A 26,499-nucleotide genomic window follows, 5' to 3' on the forward strand; every position below is an offset into this window, starting at 1 on the left:
GATGAATTATTCTCGTCGTATTTCTTCTTAGTCTAAACTGTTGAGATTTTCCTTGTGTCTTTCCTTGTATGGTATTTATTAATCGTGGCCCATTTTAAACTCTGCAAAACAAGTGTCTTGTCTTGTTATACCAGGTTGCTATGGCAACACATAATATCTTCTGCTTCGATTTCCTCTCAAAATTCCTGTTCTTTAAAGTCCTTTCTACTGGTCGCCACACTCTAAAGATGTGCGATGATAAGAAGTGGTGTGACTTTGGATTGCAAGCAAAATCCACACCTCTCTCACATTGGTTGACTTACTTGATCTGTGCAGCTGATCTTCTTCTCTGGATTGCCGGCTCTGTCATTCTCCAAAACCTTCTTGTCCGAAGAATAATGCTGATTATGGGATTTATAAGACATTCTATTTTTGAAATAATTTAGTACTCGAAGAATACTTTTAACTCAGGCATAGTATATTTCAGCTTCCACAGAGAACAAATTCAATATTTCTCGCATCAATATTCGAATGTTTATAAGTCAACCAATTTGTCTCATGTTAAACTCGATAAAATACGTCTGCAATAGTGTAGTTTTCACAACTACGTAATTTATGAACATGTCTTGCCTCTAGCAAGTCCAATACATGAATTACAATTAAATGTCTATAGTCGGTTGTTCATTTTTCTTTAGTAATAATCACAGACACTAAAACAGCAGGGAATACTACACAGTTACTTCTTGCTCTTCCAATGTACTTCTGTGGCGCAAGCAGCAAAAACCTGTCGATGCCATTCGACCGTCACGTCTACCTTGTGCTCGTGACTCCTTTCCAGCCTGCACACACAAATGCGTCACGCAGCATGTACATTCTCTCACACTTATTTTTAAAATATCTTGTGTTTCAGACAGCAAAAGGACGAGTGGTTCTGGAATTTACGTGGAAATTCTCGAAGCACTACACATTCAAGTGCCGCTTTTGTTGATGTCCAAAAGGATTTTCTCAATCATTCTGAAATTTTATATTTCTGATTTTTGATTTCATTGTCAGCCTAACGTCATTAGAATAAAATACATTATTTGTGCAAATTTTTTACCTACATTTTATAACTTATTGTTTACCCTCTATGAAATAATATGGCGGCATAGTTTGACTGTTGAGCAAAAACTGTAGCATGCATATCCTTTTTAACAACATCAAAAGGTTGCATATACTATTGAAATATGCATATTGTTAGGTATCAAAGTAATCTACCCTAAAGGTACTAAGTGGATAATTATTGTGTTAGATACAATTACTTTTGTATACTTCCTGTCAAAATTAGGGCTTGGGGCATGTTTCAGACTAACTGAATCAGTTATATCAAATATGGCAATTTTAGAATGTTTCTCTTCCCCCCCTCCCCCCACCCTCCCCCTTGAAAAAAAAACTGCAGGCATCTATAGACATAAGTAATATTATAAGCCTGATTTGTTGACTGTTGTTGCAGGTGGTTCTTATAACAGGTGCTAGCTCTGGCTTAGGTGAGGCACTGGCCCATGCTTTCTATCAGGCTGGATGCAGGGTGATTCTTGCAGCAAGACGTGAAGATGAGCTCCAAAGAGTCAAGAATGCTTTGTTAACTACTCATAATGTAAGTAGAAAAAAAATTGTGTATTTCATCTATTTATGGCTCTTTTATTGTCGTGTAGCAAACTTTCATTATTATATTTCTTCTCAGACTGGAAATATGCTCACACACACACACACACACACACACACACACACACACACACACACACACCTCTTTTCAATTTCAGTCCCTGCTCCTGCTAATTTGTCATAATAGGCAGAACTACTGCATAGAAACTTGGATCTTAAGGTGGCTAATGAATAGCTGAAACCCACAATGACAAGTCACTGCTGTTATCCTGGCTGTAAATAAATTTTATGCACAAAAGGAGATTTACATCTGTTAGAGATACAACAGTTAGACATATAATGGTATGTCATATTTGGGGATTAATAGTCTCACACTTACTGTCAATGATTTATTTTAAATTAAAGTATAATAATTTGCAATAAGAGAAATTTAATAAATGATAGCTGAAGCTGAACAATAAATGCAAAGACTGCCATGTGTGGTGTCTGCGCATTCAGGTTTAAAAGGAGCACAGTGTAGGCAGATAGTCTTAGTGGAGATTATAAGATGTAGTTTCACCAAAATTTTTCTGTATTTGGGCAGTAAAAGCATGATCTTTGGAGGCAAAGTGGGGATACGGTAAATAGCAAGTGGTGACAGAGAGCAAGGAACAGTGTGTGAACCAGGCATTATCTTAAAAAGGTTTGGACTGTGGGCAGCTGGAAAGCCACAGCATTGAACTTCGCACATTTCGTTGCAGAAGCTATAGCTCCAGACTTGAAAGGGAAATCACTCAGCAAACCGATTTTTTGTAATTTTCTATATTCGTGGTATGTGAAGTTCAGAAATCGAATATTAATCATTCGAAGTAGTTCAATGCAACTTGCAAAAAAAATATTGAGAAATCAACTTTAAAAATTTTTTGTCTTTAATTCACTAAAGCTTAGTCAGATTTTTGCTGGGCAGCTGTGATCTGTGTCAGAATGCTTCACTGTCACACCAGCAGCCTGCGTTAGATTCCTGGCCGATGCAAATTTTTAAATGAGGGTGGACATTCCATGAGCATTTTCTTAAAGCACAAAATGAATAAAGATTTGGTGGTGGGGGAGGGGGGGGGGAGGGCTGAGACTGGTAATCACTGGTTTCTCATTCCAGTCATTACTTTTTCATTTTGTTTCCATTCTGTTAGAACACCTACATCATTTAAATATAAAATTCATCAAATGTATGCTAATTAACACATATATCTAATTGTCATTTTGATGAAAAAATTTTATGCTTCATGAAAATGCTTGTGGAATAATTGCATCCACCTGGAATCAAACCCAGGCTGCCTGCCTGGCAGTCAAGCATTCTATTACAGAGCAATTGCAAAGCTGCCCAATGAAAAATTTACCCTGATTTAGTGAATTAAAGATGTTCGCAAAATCTTCATGCACCATAAATCTAAAAAATTACAAAATTCCATTTGCCACGTGGTCTCCTTGTTGGTAAAACTTGCCATACAGTGGAACATCACAGTGGACATATCATGTATCAGTTCAGTGAACTGTCTCTGACGATATATGGTTGCTCCCATAGACAACAGAGCCAAACAAATTACAATGGAATGAACACTCTTAGCTGCTTACAGGGCTTGACATATGTCAACGGGCACAGATGAAAATGTGTGCCCCAACCGGGACTCGAACCTGGGGTCTCCTGCTTACATGGCAGACGCTCTATCCATCTGAGCCACCGAGGACACAGAAGATAGCGTGACTGCAGGGATTTATCTCTGGCACGCCTCCCATGTCCCCGTTGACATGTGTCAACGCCTGTAAGCAGCTAAGGGTGTCCATTTCATTGTAATTTAACTCTAATGAGCTGCTTGATCACCGATGGTATCTGTCCTTTCGGACATGTCCGAAAGAACAGATACCATCTTAGTAAATATAGAGCCAAACAATTTAGCAGTCACACATCATTCCTTGTTGCTGCTAAAAAATATTTTTCTTATGAGGTTCCAACAGTAACTTTTCAGTGAGTGATTTTTCACCGAAGGGTGCTTTCCAAAATGATTGTACAATAGTTAGACACACAAATGATAGGATGATGTGGCTGTTCACTGAGGTAGTGCTTAAACATCAAAACAACAAAAAGATGGCATTTGTTCTCCTACCAGGAATTAATAATGATTGGACAATGACAAGCAAAAAGCAAATCAACAGATGTTGAAAAGAAAAGGAACACATTGAGTAATTTTACTATCCTTCCAGTAACCCCTAAAAGTGACGAACAAAAAACGTTTTAGGAAGGAAACGGGATCTTCACGCATTACCTAAACATCATTCCAGAGAGAGGCAATTAAAACATCAAACAAGAAATGGTTCACTCCCTGCGACAGATTGAAATTGTGGGGTCAGATCATGAACCAAACCTAGATCATAGCAGAATTTTTTCTATGAAAATTCGAAGATCTGATTTTGGGCCATAGTCTAATACACCGGTTTAATCTGTTGGGAAGGATAATTTGTCAGTTTTCAGCTGCTCATTTAAGTCAACTTTTTGCTGCGGAGTGAAAGTTTCATCCTAAAAAATCTGTTTGTTAGATGCTGGGTTCAAAGCTCCAAATACAAAAATCAAGGTACTAATTTAAGAAACTGCCCAAGATCATACAGAAAATCATTTCTTTGATGTATTTTTTGAGAACTTGTGCCTTAATTCACGAAGTATGGCATTTTGTAATGTTCTCAGATATTAAACTGGGTGGTGGGAAAGCCTAAAATCATGTACAAACCATGGTATCATGATGGTGAAAATGTGCCAGCTAAATTTATTTTTTGTGTAAAGAAGTAGCTGTTACCTTATGGTATTCTGGCCTGTTATTGTGAGTTTCGTTAAAGAATTTTAGATCGATATAATCATTGTCAAACAAAATCTACTATTTTTGGGTAGCATGACAGATAGCTCAAATTCCACAGATATTAGTACTGTGAAGGGTAGATAACATTGAGATGAAGAATGACAAAATAAGTACCACAACAAACAAGTGAAACTGCTGCATAATAAGGCCACAAGTTGGCCCCAATGAGGGTTTGTCAGTGTGCAAACTAAAAAACAGTAAGGACACCTGTTACAACTTTTATCCAACTCTTAAATAAAGATTCCTACTTCTTGTATTTAAATTAATTGGAATGCCCAAAATATCATTTACATGGATTGTAATAGACATCAGTGGATTTGATATTTACAAAAGTTCTTTCACAGGACACCGGAGGCACATGGTCAAATAATTTAACATAGAAAATATTAAATAAGAAATAAAAAAATTTGGAGAACAGTTACAAATTCCATTAACCACCTACATCTATAATCTGCAAATCACTGAGAGTGGCATGGCGCAGGTTTCTTTCCATTGTACCAGTTATTAAGGCTTTTTCCCCTTCCCTTCACATATGGAGCACAGGAAAAATTATGCTTAAAGTCTGTCTTCATGTTGTAACTTACCTTTATGATCCCTATGGGAGTAGTAATATAGAGGGTTCTAGCATATTCCAAGAGACATCACTAAAGTTGGTTTTAGAAAATTTCTAAGTAGGCTTTCACAGTACAGTTTGTGTCTATCTTCAGTAGTCTGCCTGTTAACTTATTTCAACATCTCCATGACACACTTTCATGGGTCAAATAAATCTGTGACCATTTGTGTTGCCCTTCTCTGCATCTATTCAGTATCCCCGGTTAGCCCTATTTGGTACAGGTCCACACACTTGAACAATACACTAGGATGGGTCATGGTCACGGTCACACTAGTTCAGTTATGTCATGTTCCATAGATCATTTTCACAATTATTTTATCGATATCTACCATTTCTGACACAGAAACTCGTCCATGGAATAGGAGTTGTCCAAAAGAAATGATTTTAAGCTACATTTAAAACTTGAGCTGCTGCCTGCCAGACACTTTGTTGTTGGGCAAGTGATCAGAGATTTTTGTTGCTGAATAATGTACTCCTTTCTGAGCAACTGACAGCTTCAATAACGGATAGGAAAGGTCATTTTTTCCTCTAGTGTTGTACGTATGAAGATCACTGTTCTTTGCAAATTGAAATGGATTATTTATAACGAATTTCATTAGCGAATAAATGTACTCTGATTGTGCAGTTGAAATACCTATCTCCTTGAATAGGTGCCCACATGACATCCTTGGGTGAACACCACTAATTATTCTCACTGCTCTCTTTTGTGCATTCAGTACTTTTTGTCTAAGTGGTGAGTTACCCCAGAAAACTATTTCGTAAGACATTACTGAGTGGAAATAGGCAGAGTACATTAGGAGGCTGATCTGTGTATTACCAAGACTAGCGATTGTACGAAGAGCTAAAGAAGCTGAACTTAATTGTTTGAGAAGCTCAGTAATATGCTTCTTCCAGTTCAAGTTGTCATCAATGTAAAGACCCAAAATTTTGGCGAAATCTACCCTGTTAACTGAGCCCTGTTCATTTGCTACATCAATTGTCGGTATGACTATTCGGTGTACACAACTGGATATAGTGAGTTTTTTTCCAAAATTAAGGGAGAGTCCATTTTCTGAGAACCACTTAATAATTCTTTGAAAGACATCCTTAACAATATCTTGAGCTGCTTTTTCTGGAATGGGATTTATTATAACACTCGTGTCATGTGCAAAAAGTATTAGGTATGCTTGCTGAACGTAAGTGAGAGGTCATTCACATGAATAAAGAACATCAGATGACCCAAAATTGAACCCTGTGGGACTCCCTTTGTGATAATTCCCCATTCACTAGAATTTACCACAGTCCCAACATTATATGTGTTATTCAGCGCAACTTTTTTGCTTTTTGTTTGTTAAGTATGATTCAAAGCAGCTGTCTGTATAGCCTTCAATTCCATAAAACCTGAGTTTTTCTAGGAGTGTGACATGATCCACACAGTCAAATGCCTTGGAAAGCTAAAAAAATACCAACTGGCAATAATTTGTTATTTAGGGCTTGTACTATTTGATGGTTAAATGTGAGATTGGTCTATAATTTAAGTCACTCTTGTCCCCTTTCTTATGAAAATGTTTGACAATTGCGTATTTCAATCTGCCTGCAAAAATTCCATGTGCCAACGAAGCATTACATACATCACTAAGCACTCCACTTATTAGATTAGAACAACACTTCAAAATTCTGTTAGAGACTCCAGCACCACCACATGAGATCTTGTTTTTCAGTATATTTATAATTCCCTTAATTTCAGTGGGGGGATGTTGGTGCTATTTCCAAAGGCCTAAAGTCCTGGGGAATGACATTTTTAATATACTTTTTTGCTTCTTCAACTGAACCCTTTAACCCGATTTTTGCTGCTACATCCAGAAAGTGATTGTTAAAAATACTTGCAACTTGTGAATTATCACTCGCATCATCATCATTCAGCTTTATTGCTATGGTATGATGTGCACTGTCAGGCTGCCCTGTCTCCCATTTGACAATATTCCATATAGTTTTAATCTTATTATCCACATTATTTGTTTCTGTCAGAACACATAAGCTTCTAGACTTATTAATGACTTTCCTTAAAATATTACAGTATCTTTTGTAGTAAGCAAGTAATGTCAGATCATGACTTACTCTGGCCTGTCCATATATTTCCCTCTTCCTCTTACATGATATCTTAATTCCCTTAGAAATCCATGGCTTACTTGACTTTGTAATGGCTTTTTTGGATAACATTTCAGGAAAGCAACTCTCAAATATTTAGACAAATTTGCAGGGGAATAAATTGGCATCAGTATCATTTTCTGGGTATATTTCATCCCATTCTACCTCTTCTAGGCTGATCTTAAAACTGTGCCCAGTTCGCATCAATAAGTCTCCCTGCATTGTATGAACCTGCCTGAAGCCTGTAAGGTGCTATATATGTTATTTCCATTAACTGTGCATCATGATCAGATAGCCCATTAACAACTAGGTACACCTTAATTGTTTGTGCCTGAGCACTGTCTATGAAAATGTTATCGATAAGTGACCTACTATCCCACTGCACACGAGTCGGAAAATTTACAACAAATACTAGATTGAAACAACCAAACAAAGATTCTAGCTCATTTTTCCTATCCAAATCTTTTAAGAAATCAACATTAAAATCACCACAAAGCACTCACTAACTACTTCTTTTTGTGTGACAGGTAGCTCAATAGTGCCTCTAGATTTTTCATGAATAGCTGAAAGTTACCTTGGGGGATCTGTAGATTGTTACAATTACTACAGAAGTATATTGCAGTAGCAACTCACAAGCACATGCTTAAAGGATCTGTTCTACACAAAAACTATTTATTTCAATATTTTTGACTTTGTGTCCAGTTTTTATATAAGTAGTAACTCCTTTTTCCATGTTGACTCTACATAAGATGCTATTCTGTAATCCCTTAAATTTAACTTCTCCATCCCTGTGGTTACATGGTGTACAGAGACACACAAAACGTCTATACCTTCAGAATTTACCCCATTTTCTAAGCATACAAGAAGCTCATCTATCTTAGTTTTCAATCCTCTAATGTTCTGATGAAACACACAAATTTTATTTCTTTGGATACTGCTACAGACATTATGGCACTGTTCTGTTTTAATCTCTTTAAATACTCTGTCTGTAACATGACTCTAACCTAAAAAATGTGTCCCTCAGGCTCCAGTAATGACAGGTATTTCGTCTTGTGTGCATGTGCACCCCCCCCCCCCCCCCCCCACATACATTTTCTGCAAGAAGATAAACTAATCGATTCTTCCCCCTCCTATTCAGGTGCAGGCCATGACTAGTGTAACCCCACCTCCCAATTACATCAACAGGCACAGCGCAGATATGAGATTTACTTTCTGCCAACAACCTGAAGAAGGAGCCACTGGCTCCAAAAGCTTGCCAGTCACAACCACCTTTTATATGTGTGTTCTGGCGCTGCTTGTTGAGTAGATTTTTCATCTGTTCAATTAAATAATAATATCCAGCCATTTGTATGAGTTGACCAATTCCAGCTGTGACTCACTGATGTTATAGTCGTAGGATAATACTTTTCTTGTGATGTGTACAATTTTACACTTCTGAATATTTAAAGCAAGTTGCCAGTCTCTGCACAGCTTGGGAAATCTTACCAAGATCTGACTGAATACTTGTGCAGCTTTTTTCAGAATGTACTTAGTTACAGATAACTGCATCATCTGCAAAAAGTATAAGATTACTATTGATATTGTCTGGAAGCTCATTAATATACAACATGAACAGCAGGTGCTTTACTCCTACATCTGTCAATGATTCCCTTTCCTCCAAGATAATGATGTTGTGTCTTCTCCACCAAGAAATCCTCAATCCAGTCACAAATCTCACTTGATACCTTGTGATTTTACTTTTGATAGTAAATGTTTGTTTTGATAATAATTATATGTATGGTACTGAGCCAAATGTCTTTCAGAATTCATGAAACAATGCGTCTACCTGCCTGCCTTGATCTGCGGCTTTCAGGAAGTTGTAAAAAAAAAAAATGCAAGTTGGTTTTCATGTGATTGATGTTTTTGGACAGCTTGGTGGCTGCATGCGGGAGGTCCTTCTGTTGGAGATATCTCATTACAATTGAACTTGGAATATTTTCTGAGAGTGTACAACAAAAGGGTGTCAATGATATTAGATGATAGTGTTGTGGATCACTTCTGCTGCCCTTCTTGTGGTGTGTATGACGTGCTTTCTTCATATTACCACTGGACACAGTTTTTTGTTTAAGAGTTCTTCTGTACATTATAGCTAAAAGAGGGGCTAACTCAGCCGCAAAGTCAGTATAGAATGAGCGTTGTTCAGTCTTAACTATTTTTGTCTATTTCTAAATGCACTGACATTAATATCTTTGCAGTGGTACATGAATTAAATTGGGGCAGTACTCATGGGGTTTCCTTTGTAAAGCAATATTTTAATACAGAGTTAAACGATTCTGCTTTTACCCTACTACCCTACATTTCAGTTCCTGTCATATCCATGATTGTCGGACACTAACTGTGGTGCAACTAACAGCTTTTACAAAGGAACAGAATTTCTTTAGGTTTTGTGAGAGATTTTTCAATAATATTCTGCCAGGGTAATTGCTGAAAGTGTCTTGCGTTGCTTTACATGCAGCCAAACTCGTTTCACTCTCTCTACCTTTAGCATTATTTTTTTCATATTATGCAGCAATCTCGATTTCTTTAAATGAATCTTCACAGTGGTGGGAGGTCCCTCCCATCTTGAAGTGATCTACTATGTATTTATCTATACAATGCATGGTTACCAGTTCTTTTAAACTTCAGCTATGGTTCCTCTACATGCTCTTGTCCTGGGCTAAAAGTTTAAAGTTCCTCACTGGGATATGGCAGTTCTGCCCCTTTACCTAATTTACTGAGCATGTCTGTTTGCTTACCGTATTTACTCGAATCTAATCCGCACCTGAAATTTGAGACTCGAAATTCAAGGGGAGAGAAAAGTTTTAGGCCGCACCTCCAAATCAAAACAAAGTTGGTCCATTGTAATATGAGACACAATTTAGGTCGAATGAATGACGATACAGCTACAGTAGTTTGGTTCGAGTCGTAAGCTTAGCAGTTAAGCTTTACCAGGTAGCCATTGCTATGCGTCAGGTGCTCGACGCACTCCGCTGCTCGACTCGCTGCCGCTCGCACCGTTTACACGGTCGCTCGCTCGCCACTAGCCCATTGCCATGTCTGGACGCGGAAAGGGAGGCAAACTTGCTGCTGTGGCAAAGCTTCTGCTCACGCTGGCAGGAGACGGCCACGGCAGCAACAAGAAGAAGCAGCGCAGCCGACCGCAGCACAAGAGGCAGCGCTACCGCTGCCAGAAGATAGGACGCGTCGCCAGGACATGCAGGGACGCAGTCGCGTGTCTGAAATGTGCAAAGGCACACGATACACGCGACTGTGACAAGCCACCACACGTCGCGCCAAAGTGCGTCAACTGTGGCGGTGCGCACGCCGCAAATGCACGCAGCTGCGCATACCTGAAGCAGCAACCGCCAACAAAGCGGTACATGAAGAAGAGGCAGCCGTCCCGCCAACCCCGCCCAAGGGGGAAAACGGGGCGGCCGCAATCCCGTCCAGCACCGCTACCGACGACGCTGTGGCCGCCCTCAAAGCCGCGATGGCGGCAGAGAGAGCGACCATGCAGAAGGAGATCGTCGGTCTCCACCGGCAGCTGCAAGAGTTGCGGGAAGAAATCCGGATGACACAGAAGAAGACACCCGCCCCCACGGTGGCACGACAAGTTGGGGTGGATGTGTCCACGCAGACGGATATGTCCGCGCAAACGAATGTCGCCCCGGAACCTGTAGCAATACAGGAGACCGGGGAGACGCCCATGGACGTGGTACAGTCTGTCTCGCCGCCGCCACCGGAAGTGGTGAAGCAGCACCTGCAGGACACACAAGCAGTCGTCACTCCTGTCTCTGCAGAAATGCAGACGACACAGGAAGTGCCGATGGAGACCGAGGGAGAAGAAGAAGACGAGCCGTTCGAGTGCCTCCCCCTCACTAACAAGAACTGTGTGAGGGAGGTGCTCACCAAGATCGCCGATTCCCAGCAAGACGGTAGCTACGCCCATCATGATCGTCCTTACCCTTTCACGGTAGATAACATCCCTCCCCTTCCTCACAAACCTTATGATTTCCAATGGGGGTCCGAACCCATAAACGGGAAGCTGCACGGGAGGGAAATCGTCAGGCGTGGAGATCTGGAGCTCATAAGCAAGCACCCGATCTTCACGGACGAGGACTGGAAATACATGACTGAGGAAGCAGTCAAGTATATCCGGACACAACCGCCGCCAGTGGACCACTCCCGCCCAAAGAAAATAGAATTCGGGCAGCCAGGAAGCAGTAAGAAGAAGAAGAAGAAGAAGAACAAGAAGCCGCCGGAATCAGCTGGCAGATAAGCTGCTGCATCACAGAAACCAGAGGACAGACCAACACGCGAAGAAAAACCATTCCAAGCAGAGAGGACTTCAGGAGGAACAGCTCACAACAGCTTAAACTCCGCTACCTCGCGCCAAGGCAGGCCCGTCATTATAGTGAGTGAGTGAGTGAGTGAGTGAGTGAGTGAGAGTGAGCGTCAGGCGCTCCGTCCGTATTTATACGGGTACCCTTCCTTTTTCACGTGCTTCGTCTGGTTTGAATTGATTGCTTATTTTTCTTTGATCTGATAAGTGCTGTTCTCTTTGTTATAGGTGTTTACGTTTTTCTAAGCTGAAAATGCATTACTGTACTGTGTCTTGCATTGTTTGTTGCATTCTGATAATATGTGTTTACGACCTGTCGCTGCTTGCGGCATGGCTTGCTTTTGTGCACGCTACCGCCGCTTACAATTAAAAAAACAAAAGAGAGGAATCGTCTCATTAGCGAAACAATAGCAAGAGACTGCTATTTGTTGTTACTTACACTGCTGCTTTCTTCGATAATCATCAAGAACCAAATAATAGACTGCGTATGATATATAAGATGTTCTGAACGAGAGTTTAGCGAAAATTTTTCTCTGTTTGAAAATCTTTGCAGACGCCTCTTTAGTACATTACATTCTGCACAGAAATTAGTCATCTTAGATTTAAAAATGTAGTCAATTGCCGTGCTTCATTTCTGATTGTACCACTATTAGGCATAAGAATAATATGAATATAAACATGACATGATATGTATATTCTTCCACGTTTGCTGTTGTCTCACTCTATTTTCGTAGTTTATTAGGCAGACAGGATTTAAATGAGACAGCAGCAAACATGAAACAATACATGGCAAAATGTTTATATTCGTATTATTCTTATGGTGAAGAGAATACTGCATACATAAAAGTTCCTATTAGTAATCATCTCTTCTCATAGGTAGGAAAAAATTCAGAACGTAGAGTTGGCCATATTGGCCAACATCCCAAACAGTCTTGCCTGTCGAATTTTCGTAGTACATTGAAATGCTGCTACATTCGAAGATGAACAATACGGAATTTGTAATTACTTCGTTGGATAATGTATGAAAATGTAGTGGTCGAAACTCAGGGTGGAGAAAAAAAGCTCATCTTACACCTTTTTTTTTTTAATTTATTTACTGACGCAGAGGTTTTGGCGCCAGTATTTATCATTGTGCCTGCAAAGCATGCCTGTGTAGCGCTACATATATTCGACGGCAGAACTTAGTTGTGGCGGCACCTACCAACATTTTTCAGAACTTCTGCTTATTTTGCACTCGATTCTAAGCCACAGGTGGTTTTTTGGATTACAAAAACCGGAAAAAAAGTGCGGCTTAGATTCGAGTAAATACGGTATTTTATTTGCCCTTTGTACTTTAGTAATAATTGTTGCCACAACTACTGCACGGTCACTGATGCCACTTTCGATGTGAACGTCCTCAGAGGAGTCAGGTCTGTTTGTTGCCATTACATCAAATATACAGGGTTATTACAAATGATTAAGTGATTTCACAGCCCTACAATAACTTTATCATTTGAGATATTTTCACAATGCCTTGCACACACATACAAAAACTCAAAAAGTTGTTTTAGGCATTCACAAATGTTTGATATGTGCCCCTTTAGTGATTCGGCAGACATCAAGCCGATAATAAAGTTCCTCCCACACTCGGCACTGCATGTCCCCATCAATGAGTTCGAAAGCATCGTTGATGCGAGCTCGCAGTTCTGGCACGTTTCTTGGTAGAGGAGGTTTAAACAATGAATCTTTCACATAACCCCCCAGAAAGAAATCGCATGGGGTTAAGTTGGGAGAGTGTGGAGGCCGTGACATGAATTGTTGATCATGATCTCCACCATGACCGATCCATCGGTTTTCCAATCTCCTGTTTAAGAAATGCTTCTGCTTTAGCCTTTCCGTAAGATTTTCCAAACCGTCGGCTGTGGTACGTTTAGCTCCCTGCTTGCTTTATTCCTCGACTTCCGCGGGCTACACGTGAAACTTGCCCGCACGCGTTCAACCGTTTCTTCACTCACTTCAGGCCAACCCATTGATTTCCACTTACAGAGGCATCCAGAAGCTTTAAACTGCGCATACCATCACCGAATGGAGTTAGCAGTCGGTGGATCTTTGTTGAACTTCGTCCTGAAGTGTCGCTGCACTGTTATGACTGACTGATGTGAGTGCATTTCAAGCACGACATATGCTTTCTCGGCTCCTGTCGCCATTTTGTCTCACTGCGCTCTCGAGCGCTCTGGCGGCAGAAACATGAAGTGCAGCTTCAGCCGAACAAAAATTTATGAGTTTTTCTGCGTATCTGCAGTGTGTCGTGACCATATGTCAATGAATAGAGCTACAGTGAATTTATGAAATCGCTTCAATCATTTGTAATAGCCCTGTATTTGCATCATTAGTGGGATTCTGAACTACCTGTTCTAGGTAGTTTTCAGAAAAGTATTTGCAATGTTTCACAGGGTTTCTTATTATGCCTACTCCTAATGAAACTGTTATTATCCCAGCTGACTGTTGGATGATTACGGTCTTCTCTGATGATTTTCTATATGATTTGGAAACTTAAGTGACCTGGGGTTTTGTCTAAAGTTTGTTGGTTACATCTGGAGGTGAGTATGGTGGTTGACAGAAGTATCCAATTGTAAGCTTCCACCAACATCTGTGTCTTCCCCAGACAGTCTCACAAGCACCTTCAGTTTCTGTCTGAATGGATTGGAGTTTCATGTCTAATGAGACATTACTTATTCTTTTGATATACTCTCAAATTTTCCCCAAAACTTTCACTGCTTGTAATTTGGGTTTTAACCACCTTTCTGTTCCTAGTATTGTCTGAACTTCGATGTTTTCTTTGAGCATTTTAAGCTGTGCCACTCTGTTCTAAATGTTTCAGCATTTAACCACTAAGAATTTAATACTCTCACCTGAGTTGTTGATCAATAAGGATTCTTGAGGATTCATACCCTTGCCCTGAAATGTGTTGCTATGTTCGGGACAATGTTCGTTTGTGAACAAATGTTTTCAGTTATGAGTATTAACAAAACAAAAACAAGGTCAAGTTTCTCTGATGCTTCATTGGAAGTTATACTTTGAATTGCAACTGCAAAAACAACAGTTCCAAATATTGGAAAATTACTGGCTTCGAAGAGATACCAAAGATAAACAAGGAATGTTGTAAATTATTGCAATATAAGGAGCATAAGAAACCTATTCTTTCTGTCTGTACACAAAATTGGCAGTATTATCATCATCATAATCATCATCCGTTTAAATACTGGTGCATCACCTGACATGCTCCGATTTGCCCATCCCCATTCACCAAACAACATGACTCTCCCCTCACCTCGCTAAGCACTGCCACAACATGTTCCTCTCCTAAAACAGCCACAACAGTGGTGTGATTCCATCTGTCGGCTTCCTCCACCCCACTGGTGCTGCAGCAGAGCACCTGTGCTTTTGCTGCTGCCAGCTGGTGTTTGCGAAACAGCAGAGTTGGCGTGGCCTGATATCACAACACAGAAACTGCAGTACAGATTAGGATAAATCCTTTTGACACAGGACACTATGCAGCTTTGCCTCTGGTAAATTGAGACATGCTCGGGGCAATTACCAAGACAGGCATTACAGTGGTAAATTAGCAGGCAGTGATTATGCTTGTGTACCTACAGTTCATTCTCTATGATCTGTCTGGAACACTTTGTGGAACTTCTACTGGTATGAGGAATCATGGTGTTTATCATACGAACACCAGAGTATAAATGTGTGAATGAGATACCAATTTCTAAAATGAACATTCGGAGACTTTCTCTTCTTTTATGCTGTTGAACAGCCATGCAGTATTTCCCAGTTTGAGCTTAGGGGGAAGTTTGTGTTCATTAAGCAAACCAGGAAATCAATTTGTCTCGAAAGCACGCAATACAGAAACGAGATTGAGATTCCTCCGAGCTTTTTCATTTAGGTAGAGCCCCATGTATTGCTGTCCACCACATCCACATGAAATGTTCTGTAATGGGATGTGTGTTCAGTCACAAGCTTTTCATTCCATACAACAAGGAGGATTTATTTGTGATTGTATTTTAATTACTCTCTGTAGCTCCAGATCATGTTTTTATCCTGTTCTTTACATTTGACACACTCATTTTCGAAAAGGCCTTACTCCAAATTTCGACAAAATGAGTTAGGAACAATACCAAATTCTGTATATATAGGTACAGCTTTATGCATGGCAAGAGCTTTATTCCACACATTGTAAACGTGTTTTTGCATCTTTGTTACAGATGCATCATTTTTGGAAGGGCTTTACTCCTGGAATAATTTAGTAACAGTGGTGATCATCTTTGCATCCCATTTGTTGAAAGCTAAACACTAAGTGTTAAATTATGCTTTTCGTAATTCAGCTATTGTTACTAGTGGATTGTGTAGTGAGGTGTAAAATGGTTTAGAGTATTAAGTTGGAACATATTGAAGGTATCAAGAATATTTTATTTCCAGAAGTGTATGTTGTTTTTAATTTTGAAAATGCTTACAATGGGCCATTGCCTATTAACAGTAACAAAATGCAAGGCATACAATGTTTGAAACTTCCTGGCAGATTAAAACTGTGTGCCCGACCGAGACTCGAACTCGGGACCTTTGCCTTTCGCGGGCAAGTGCTCTAACAACTGAACTACCGAAGCACGACTCACGCCCGGTACTCACAGCTTTACTTCTGCCAGTACCTCGTCTCCTACCTTCCAAACTTTACAGAAGCTCTCCTGCGAACCTTGCAGAACTAGCACTCCTGAAAGGCAACGGTCCCGAGTTCGAGTCTCGGTCGGGCACACAGTTTTAATCTGCCAGGAAGTTTCATATCAGCGCACACTCCGCTGCAGAGTGAAAATCTCATTCTGCATACAATGTTTACTTGATCGTATTCCTCATGAACATAGGTATTTCAATGATGATCTGATGATCAGACAATGTGAAGGAGAAACAACTTTAAACACTACTAAAAACATCACTTGACCATGCGAGTGAATTACTTCCTCAAGAAAAGGGCCCTATTCCAAGATTTTGGACTTTTTTCCCAAAGAGATTGCTAAACTTAGCAACTGCAGTAATGTCAAAACATCCATTCTGATCTATGAACATTGGAAAGACCATCCTGTTACATTCCACACTCACCTGCCAAATGTTTTCCTTAGTTCTTGAAAACTGGACTAAGACACTTCAAAAAATGACTATTATTTGGTAAAAGAAATCAGACATATTTGAAATTATGTAAAATGGACATGATATGTCAATACTATTGACATGAAGTCACAGTCTTGAAGTAACTAAATTTGTTTTTAGACTTTTTCCCCCCTCCTCTGTTTCCTTGGTCATATCAACCATTGCAGCAGTTACTTTGCGATGATACTTCTTCTGTAGTACCCATTCTTCTATTGTGTGCATTCTGTAAGCTGCAACTGTATTATGTTTATCAAATACTGTGATCGAGGACATACACAAAGCATAAAAATAAAGGGCTCTAATAATATAACTACAGAGAATTACAAATGAATATATTAGAAATTATGGAGAAACTCCTTATTTTCATAGGACTTTGGTGGGAAAGACGAAGGTTCAAAATACTTTCCTATGGACAAAGTATGAATGACATATTGTGCTTGAAAATACCAACATCATTATTTTCTTTATCTTGTTAAAAGTGTGATTTGGTGCTACAAGCATTGTACGTGAGAGTGAACATTGTAGACATTACAGGATAGTATCAACCAATACTATTCATGCCTCAACTTAAGGAGTATGGTATTGTGGACTTCCAGGAGACAGGATGATCATTCCAAAGAACTGCCAACTTTGAAAAAAGGTGACAACTGCATATCCATGTATGTTTTGGAAGGTGCAGATGTTCTTTCCTGCCTTCCCACTCCCCCTACCCCTCTATCAAGCCGCACCCCCTCTGCCCTCTGTCTCCCCTCCCCCCACCCTCTGTCTCCCCAGCCTGCCGGCTCCCCGCTCCGCCTGCCGGCTCCCCGCCCCGCCCCGCTCCGCCCGCCGGCTCCCCGCCCCCCATATATCCTGGGATCATAATCAGAAACATGTATAAATTTTATATAACATGTGAATAAATTTGTTTTCGATTCATTTGGATCTATGTCAGGATATTCATTTTCTGTTTTCTGTTAGTAACTATTATTTCTATTAAGAACACACTGCCTTGCTTTTATTGGGACTGACAGCTGTATCTCAACCTTAAAGATGGCAAACAATTTGCATTTAATGTGTGGATACATTTCATTATTCATTTGGTCACAAGCAATATTTCTTAAGCACATAAATTTGTTTCAGACAAAAGTTACACATCCTCCTGTTGTGCTGCCTCTGGATCTTTCTGATCTGAATGCTTTACCAGGGAAGATTGCAAAAGTCCTTGAGATAGTTGATCGTATTGACATTTTAATAAATAATGGAGGTATCAGTTATCGTGGCAATGTGTTGACTACATCTGTTGATGTTGATATTAAACTTATGCTGGTTAATTACTTTGGACAAGTGGCACTTACAAAAGGTAAATTAATCACACATTTAATATATACATAGAAATCTTTATTCATGGCAAATACCTGTGTCAATAAATACTAGCCTTTTAACCTTTGTGTCAATCGTAAGATAATCCCTTTTGCTTCTGTCAAACCATATCATTGTGATGCCCTGCAGCTCATCAGTTTTCATGTAATTTGTGGCCCCCAAGCACCTCTATAGTTGTAAAACATTATGCATATCCATTTAAAACAAATGAAGGGGCATGTTGTTGTCTGTTTGCTTCTTCCACACAGTGGTGCCCAACCAAATGTTGGTGGTCCAGTTCAGAAACTTCAGTTATTCACATGAGAGGTGCCCAGATCATCTGCCCAGCAGTTCAGATTTGGCACCAAGAGTCTTTCATGTTTCCCTGGAGATTAAGTGACTGGACTGTGGTGGCGTTTAATCTTAAATTAGGAACTGCAGGGTACAATGGCAATATGACTTGACAGCCATCATACTTTTTTGCAGAAGGGATAGGAAAGGTGATACACAGTTACCACAAATACTCCAGTCGCAATGGAGATTATTTTGAAAAAGAGTCAGTAAGTGTACATAGTATCTGCACATAAATCCTTGCTGGTGGTTCCTTTTGCTTTTTATTTCTAACATTTCTAAAGCATTTGTTGCATTAATATAACAGTTTGTCACTTGTTGTAGTGTGCTTGTTTGTTGGTAACACTGAATGAATGATGCTCTACATTTGTAGTTTATCTTTGGAGCTACAAAGTGGATGTGCACTATGCCCGCAGACAACAATGCCACCACACCCGTCTCTTTCAGTTACTGAATAAGATGTAGTGGTGTATCAGCTTTTGCTATGTTTCAGAACAGTCTCAGGCTGTGCAAAGAGCAGTCAGTCAAAAATATTCTTTAAGTCCTACTTGGAGGTTGCGAAGAATGTCGTCTTGACTGTCATGTACTGGTTCTTTGAAAGAATACCCATATCTCTCTCTCTCTCTCTCTCTCTCTCTCTCTCTCTCTCTCTCTCTCTCTCTCTCTCTCTCTCTGTGTGTGTGTGTGTGTGTGTGTGTGTGTGTGTGTGTGTGTGTGTGTGTGTGTGTGTCCACCCCTCTTTCTCTCTCCAGTGCAGTCTCCCAGTCCCAGCCTCGTTGGTTGAGGGTTTCAGATTTCTAACTTTGTACCTCCACGAGACATTTTGTGAATCTTTCTGTTTCTAATTGATCACTCTGGGGAAACCACTAATGCACATAACATGCAAATCCTCTGAATGAGCCCATGTGTACATCATTTCGCAATGAATGGCAGGATCGAAGCTATTTCTTTATCTTCTCATTTAAGCTAACCTGGATTTCTGCACCCTTCTGCCACTCGTAACAGGCCCATCACACATCTGATCCTATAGACATAAACTGTTCCTATGACTTTGTCAGTTCTTACTATCTTATTTTTGATATGTTGGTTATACATTACGTTAACATTATATTTTAACTGAGTTTAAAATGTATTTAAATTTGCACTCTTAAGTTCTTCCAGCCATTGTTGAAGTTTATCTGTACTAAAGAAAACAATACAGTATCGTCAGAAATTTTTTTTTTTTTTGACATGTTGCATCTAGTTGTGGCTAACACCCTCTTCCCCAGTTACAAGAGACAATTTACTTGAAAAAGACTGGGAGACAGTCAAACATTTGTAACTCAGACACTGCATTTTTAAGCTGTAATATGTAATATGTGGAGGAAGACCTGGACCACTTCCTCTGCACATGCAGTCAGGTATACATAGAAACCATCAAAAAGACCATCAGTACAAGTAGTTAGTGTCTGTGTAATATGGGCAAAGGGACAGTAAATGATTGTGCTCTGTATTCAGTGAACAACCAAATTTGTTTCTCTGACATGCAGTCATAGTATGTCTGGATGCCACCATTGCTGTGGCAGAATATGTAGTCAGGCCACTGGAATTCAAAAACATTAATTTCTTTAATAGAGGTTGTTGTTGTTGTAGTTGGATGTCGTCGTGGTCTTGAGTCCGAAGACTAGTTTGATGGTGCTCTCCATGCTACTCTACTGTGCAAGCCTCATCATCTCCAAATAACTTCTGCAACCGACATCCTTCTGAATCTGCTTAATGTATTCATCTCTTGGTCTCGCTCTGTGGTTTTTACCCCCTCACATTTCCCCCAATACTAAATTGTTGATTCCTTGATGTCCTATCAACTAGTCCCTTCTTCTAGTCAGGTTGTACCACCAATTTCTCTTCTCCCCAATTGTATTCAGTAGTTCGTCATTAGTTACTTGATATTGCATCTAATCTTCAGCATTTCTTTATAGCACCACATTTCAAAAGCTTCAGTTCTCTTCTTGTCTGACCTGTTTATTGTCCATGTTTCACTGTCATACATACCATGTCATCGACAAACCTCAAACCTCAAAACCTTCACATCTTCTCCCTGACCTTTAATTCCAAATTTTTGTTTCCTTTCCTGCTTGCTTATTATACAGATTGAATAATGTTGGCAGTAGGCTGCAACCCTGCCTCAGTCTGTTCTCAGGCTCTGCTTATGTTTCATGGCCATCAACTCTCATAATGGCCACCTAGTTTTTGTACAAATTGTAAATAGATTTTCGCTCCCTGTATTTTACCCTGGCACCATTTTACCCCTTCTACCTTCAGGATTTCAGAGAGAGTATTCCAGTCAGCATTCTCAAAAGCTTTCTCTAAGTCTACAACCGCTATAAATGAAGATTCGCCTTTCCTTAATCCATCTTCAAAGAAAAGTCATAGGGTCAGTATTGCCTCACATGTTCCTACATTTCTCCAAAATCCAAACTGATCTTTCCTGAGGTCAGCTTCTACACCTGTCAGCATCTGCTTTCTTTGGAATTGAAGTTACTACAGTTTTCTTGTGGTCTGGGTGTATATTGACTGTCTCATACATCTTGCACACCAGGTGGAAGAGTTTTATCATAGTGGACTCTTCCAGAGCTATCAGTACTTCTGACAGAATGTTATCTACTCCCAGAGTATTTCTGATGTTATCTACTTCCAGAGTCTTGTTTCAACTTAGATCTTTCGGTGCTCTGTCAAATTTTTCTGACAGTGTCATATCTCCTCTCTCATCTTCATCTACATCCTCTTCCATTTCTATAAAATTTTGTTCATCTCTCTTCTACAAACCTCCTAAACAAAGAAGGGAAACATGAAAGGTGGAAGGAGTACGTAGAGGGTCTAACAGAGAATAGGAAGGCATAAAACAAGATAAATTATGGGCAGTAACATTAAATAAAACAGACAGCAAAAATTACTTGTTTCAGTGTAGGGTCACACAAATGGTTTCATAACTGAATTCGTCTTCTTAGCACAGCATCATCAACATATGATCAATTTAAAAAGAAATAAAAAGAGGATAGCAAAATTCCAGGAAAGTAAGTAACAAAATTAAACAAATTTCTGTCATGACTTTGCTCACTTGAATACATTACGTAGTTACTAACGAAAGTATGATTGAGCAGTTGTACTTTGACAGGTTGCTATTTAACATTTTCAGATGCATATAGTTATGGGTAGAAGTTAATTTGATTTTGTGTTTTAGTTTCCAAGTATTTCACATTTTCCTTTTTCTTTCTTTTTACACAGGTCATCTGATGATGACTTGGTAAAAATTCAAAACAAATTATGATACCATCCTTGATGCTGAGGCTGACAAATACGATAAGAGAATTTTGTTAACTGGGCATTTGCTGTGTTTCTCTTGAACAGCAGGCCTAGTCTGTATAAATCAAACAGCACTTCCTCTTCTGCCAATAAATCACCAACATATATTGACATGAGTTAGTGATCTTCAGATCATATGACCACAGTTTTGCGATTAAAAATAATAGTTCAGCTGTTGCTGCTATCTGAGTGAGGAAAGTGTGGATTGTATTCATGTTATTAAAAGTCAAAGAATCACCCAGCTATCACATAGCCTTAGAGGATGTCTCCAGCAGCAGGATGCAATACTAAAGGCAGACAAATACGCTGCATGCTGTATATGTGCAGATTGAAGTGACAAATGAAAATTTGTACCAAGGCTGGGATTCAAACCCGAATCTCCTGCTCACTAGACGGATGCGCTAACCACTATGTGACCCTGGCACAGTGGCTTTGCACAACTGTGCAGACTACTCTAGTATGCTTACCTCCTCAATCCAAATTCCCATTGCCTTATTACAAATTTTCATTCATAGCTTCAGTCTGCATATGAACCTAATAGAGATTAGAGACTTGAAAACATCTCTGGAACCAGTTTCATTTGAGAAAAATATGCTTTGAACCATGACGAAACACTAAAAACTGGTTATTACCAAAAATTTAAACAGTGGCTGTGAAAGTGTGTATTTTACTGAGTGTAAATGAAATTATGTGTGTGTGTGTGTGTGTGTGTGTGTGTGTGTGTGTGTGTGTGTGTGTTTGTTTTGTACTAAAGTACTTTATAACAGCCTTTTATGGATTAATATGTTAATTTTTACTTTTTAGCGGTCTTACCATCCATGATCGAAAAACAGAATGGACACATCGTTGCCATTAGCAGTGTCCAAGGAAAAATAGCAATTCCATACAGGTGAATATCATTTTCATTTGTCTTTCTTGTGAAATGTAATGAAATGTAATAGTTTGCTTTTGACAGAACTTTAACAAATTTTCATTCAGATCAGCCTATGCTGCATCAAAGCATGCCCTTCAAGCATTCTGTGACACACTGAGATCAGAAGTTGCATCACACAATATAAATGTCACTGTTGTGAGTCCTGGATACATACGTACGAAGTTGTCATTAAATGCATTGACAGGAAGTGGACAGGCTTATGGAGGTGAGACAGCCGGAGAGGCTATTTGTAAACAATTATTTTGAATGCCATGTAGTGTTGTGAAAATAGTTGCTTCTGTTACAACCAAATGACAATATGTACCTTCTTTGAAATGATAAAAAAATTCTACGATATAAACCAGTCACTATTTAATCAAAAATTTACAAAGTTAATTATCACATTACTGTTGCTCATTTGCTTATGCTTTCCAAATTTTTTAATAAAGTTAAAATTGAGAAGCAATACCTTGATACAATAATTTTACACGCATTTTTATAATATTTACAGTAATGGATGCAACTACAGAAAGTGGTTCACCGGCAGAGAAAGTGGCAGAAGACATACTTCATGCTGTTGCTGCAGAAAAGAAGGAACTCATCACATGTCCATTTCTCCCACGAATTGCAATACTGATCAGAACACTTTATCCAGATCTGTACTTCTGGCTGATGAAAAAGAGAGCAAAGCCCCATTAGCAGTGTATGTTTAAAGGCTTAGTAAGAGTTATAATGTGAATGTTGAAGTTTTTAGATTTTTATATTAAATTATTGTTTTTTTCTTAAGTTACTTTCTTATTTATCTCCAGATGTATTTGGTATATTTGATCATATTATGCCTCTTAGTCAATGTCCCCGAAAGATTTGTAATATATGTTAAATATCACAATAGCTCCAGAAAGAATGAGAGAGGGAGAGAGAGAGAGAGAGAGAGAGAGAGAGAGAGAGAGAGAGAGAGAGAGAGAGAGAGATATGCAAATGGTGGTATAGCTATCAACAGAAAAAAACAGTGTCTCTGCACTAATATGTGCTTAAATTTAGATGAACCAGAGGAAAGAAGAGACTCAGCTAGATGATCAGTTACACACACACACACACACACACACACACACACACACACACAGAGAGAGTGTTTTCTAACATTCTTTTTCACTGAGGCTTAGCACCTCCTCTTTGTGGTAGCAATCTATCTTTTTCAAATTGTTGTCAGTTACAACTCTAATAGATATGGGAACATGATAATTGGAATATTGAACAGTACAATTATGTTTGTTTGTCCTGTTACCTTATGGCAATGATCTTAAAATATCCCAATGTGACTTACATAGGACCATTGTCGCAGTATTATGCTACGGAGAACATCAGATAAGATTTCCATGGGCTGTGGGGGTTGCAGAAGGCAACATAGAAGGTTTGCATAAATCTGTGTTATTGCCCTGTGTAATCCTTTGTAGTCTGATTTTGGCCTTGTGTTGTTGATATTTTTTCCTACTTTAAAATGCCTTGTCAAGTGTTGCTGGTATCATCAGTCAGAATGTGAAAGAGTTCTTGATAATTTTTTTTTCACTTGACCACTGCTTTATTAGAGTTAATGTTGCAATCAGAATTTATTTAAAAAAAAAAAAAAGGTCAGTCAGCTTTCCATGATAAGGAAGTTAATTTGCCTGATTGCATCTTCATTGAATGTGAGAGGCAGGGATTTGAAGCTGACTGCCGAACAATTCTACTGCTGCCCACATACATTGTGCATAAGGACCACGAAGATAAGATATGAGAAATTAGGGCTCATACGGAGACCTAAAGTCATTCTTCCCTCGCTCTATTTGCAAGTGAAACAGGAAAGGAAATGACTAGTAGTGGTCAGGAAAGGAAATGACTGGTAGTGGTACCAGGGTACCCTGCGCCATACTCCGTATGGTGGCTTGCGGAGTATCAGTGTAGATATAGATTATTGTAATAATGCAACAGGACACAAATAAAGAGGAACAAGTTCCTCAAAATAACAAAGAAAATTATGTTTGTAGTAAAATGCATATAAGTCATCTACAGTATGTATAACTGATATTCCTGAACCAGTGTCCTAACTAAGAATTTACCATTTATCAAGCTAGTATTAATTAACATACAGAAGAGTTCTTCAATATTCATGATGAATTATACGGTGTTGATTCCACTGACATTTTCATATATTCTGGATTCTGTGGTTTTTCTGCTGTTCAGCTCTTCCGTGAAGACCTTACTTCATTCACTCCTGCAGCAACAGCAGGCACATATGTCCATGTTGAAACAGTTGTTAGCTGCATTGATCCAGGCTCTGCTGTCAGTTGTTCACCCATTGCCGTCCCCCACCTACGGTGAATCGATGAAAGACTGAGACACTTATGAGCAAGGCCTTCACCAACATTTCATGGCATTCGGGGTGGTCAATATGGAGGTCTGTAAAGCTCTTTTCTTATTGTGGATACTCCCTCATATGTATCACTGACTGTGCCTGTTGGTTCCACTGCAAGAACCAGCATCATTTTCTTTTGACAATATGTGTCGTTTTCTGTCATATCCCACAAGCATAAGCACGTGGTAACTGTATATGTTGGATTCTAAAAATGCCACAATTGTATCTAGCTTTGGTGGTAAGGCTTCATGGCCTCAGTTGTAAGTGTCAGTTTGTCGTGGTTAAGTCTCAGGAGTCTTATGCAGCCACCGTGATTAGACACAGTCAGTCATTCAGCCCCAGGTAAGGAGGTGTTGCTCACAAAGTTGGCTGGGGGGTCAATTGTTTCCAAAAATTGATTTGGCCAAAGCCTACCTTCAGATTCAGTTGGATGAGGTATCAAAACGGTTACTTGTGGTTAATACACCTTTCAACCTCTACCAGTATCAACAGGTAATGTTTGTGGTCGATAGTGTGCCCGCCATCTTTCAACAGTTGTCCCTCATTGCATTAAATATCTTGATATCATCTTTGCAGGTGCTACCACAGAGGATCACCTATGTAACCTCCGTTCTTTGTTTACTGTTCTACAGGATGCAGGCCTCAAGTGTAATCTCACTAAGATTCACTTTTTCCAGCCTTCCATTGTTTATTTGGGTCATGAAATTTCCCAGCAGGGCATGCACTAAAAGGAAGGGCATTCCTCAGTGATTTGGTGTACTGTTAAGTTTATTCTCAGAGTGGCTACTATTGCACATGCTTTGCATCTGTTGCTTTGGAAAAGTGCTCCTTTTGTTTGGTCTGCAGCCTGTAAGCGTGCTTTTGTGCAGCTTAAGAACAGTCTTCACTTAGTGTTGTGTCCTGGCACATTTCAGCCCAGCAAGCACATGGTCCTGGCCACAGATGTGTCCCAGTATGGGTGGGAGCTGTTCTGACCCATTGTCATTTGTATGACTCCTAACAGCCTATTGCCTTCGTGCTGACAACATTCAACTTGGCTCAGCGACATTATTCTCAGGTGGAAAATGAGGCTCTTGCTTTTACCCATTCCATAAAAATATTTCATGTATTCTTGAATGTTGCAAAATTTTAATTAATTACTGATGATAAGTTCTTGCTTCCCTGTTTAGCCTGTTGGCAGGCTTACCAGACAAAGCAATTGGTTTTCTTCTTGTCCTGACATAATTGTGGGAGTCTTTTTCATCAACACACTGCAACATCCAAATGCAGATGCCGTGCCCTGCTCCCCATGGGCTCTGAATCCTCGTTTGACAAGGAAGAAGTGCTTCATTTTCAACCAGATACAGAGGCAAGGTGCACGGTGGATGGCTGCCT

At 39.5% G+C, this 26,499-nt stretch overlaps 1 protein-coding gene across 1 annotated transcript in view; it reads left to right on the top strand.

The window, feature by feature from the left end:
* The window catches only part of LOC126473755 (dehydrogenase/reductase SDR family protein 7-like), a 42,593-nt gene extending 19,074 nt beyond the window's left edge, over positions 1–23,519 (top strand). Inside the window, exons 2-6 of the mRNA XM_050101011.1 lie at positions 1,472–1,615; positions 17,909–18,128; positions 22,625–22,709; positions 22,799–22,959; positions 23,245–23,519. Coding sequence (XP_049956968.1) covers positions 1,472–1,615; positions 17,909–18,128; positions 22,625–22,709; positions 22,799–22,959; positions 23,245–23,432 — 798 coding nt within the window. The 3' untranslated portion in view covers positions 23,433–23,519. The remainder of the gene's footprint in view (positions 1–1,471; positions 1,616–17,908; positions 18,129–22,624; positions 22,710–22,798; positions 22,960–23,244) is intronic.
* The last annotated feature ends 2,980 nt before the right edge of the window (positions 23,520–26,499 follow it).

Source organism: Schistocerca serialis, chromosome 4 (genome assembly GCF_023864345.2).
Source record: "Schistocerca serialis cubense isolate TAMUIC-IGC-003099 chromosome 4, iqSchSeri2.2, whole genome shotgun sequence".
Taxonomy (NCBI): domain Eukaryota; kingdom Metazoa; phylum Arthropoda; class Insecta; order Orthoptera; family Acrididae; genus Schistocerca; species Schistocerca serialis.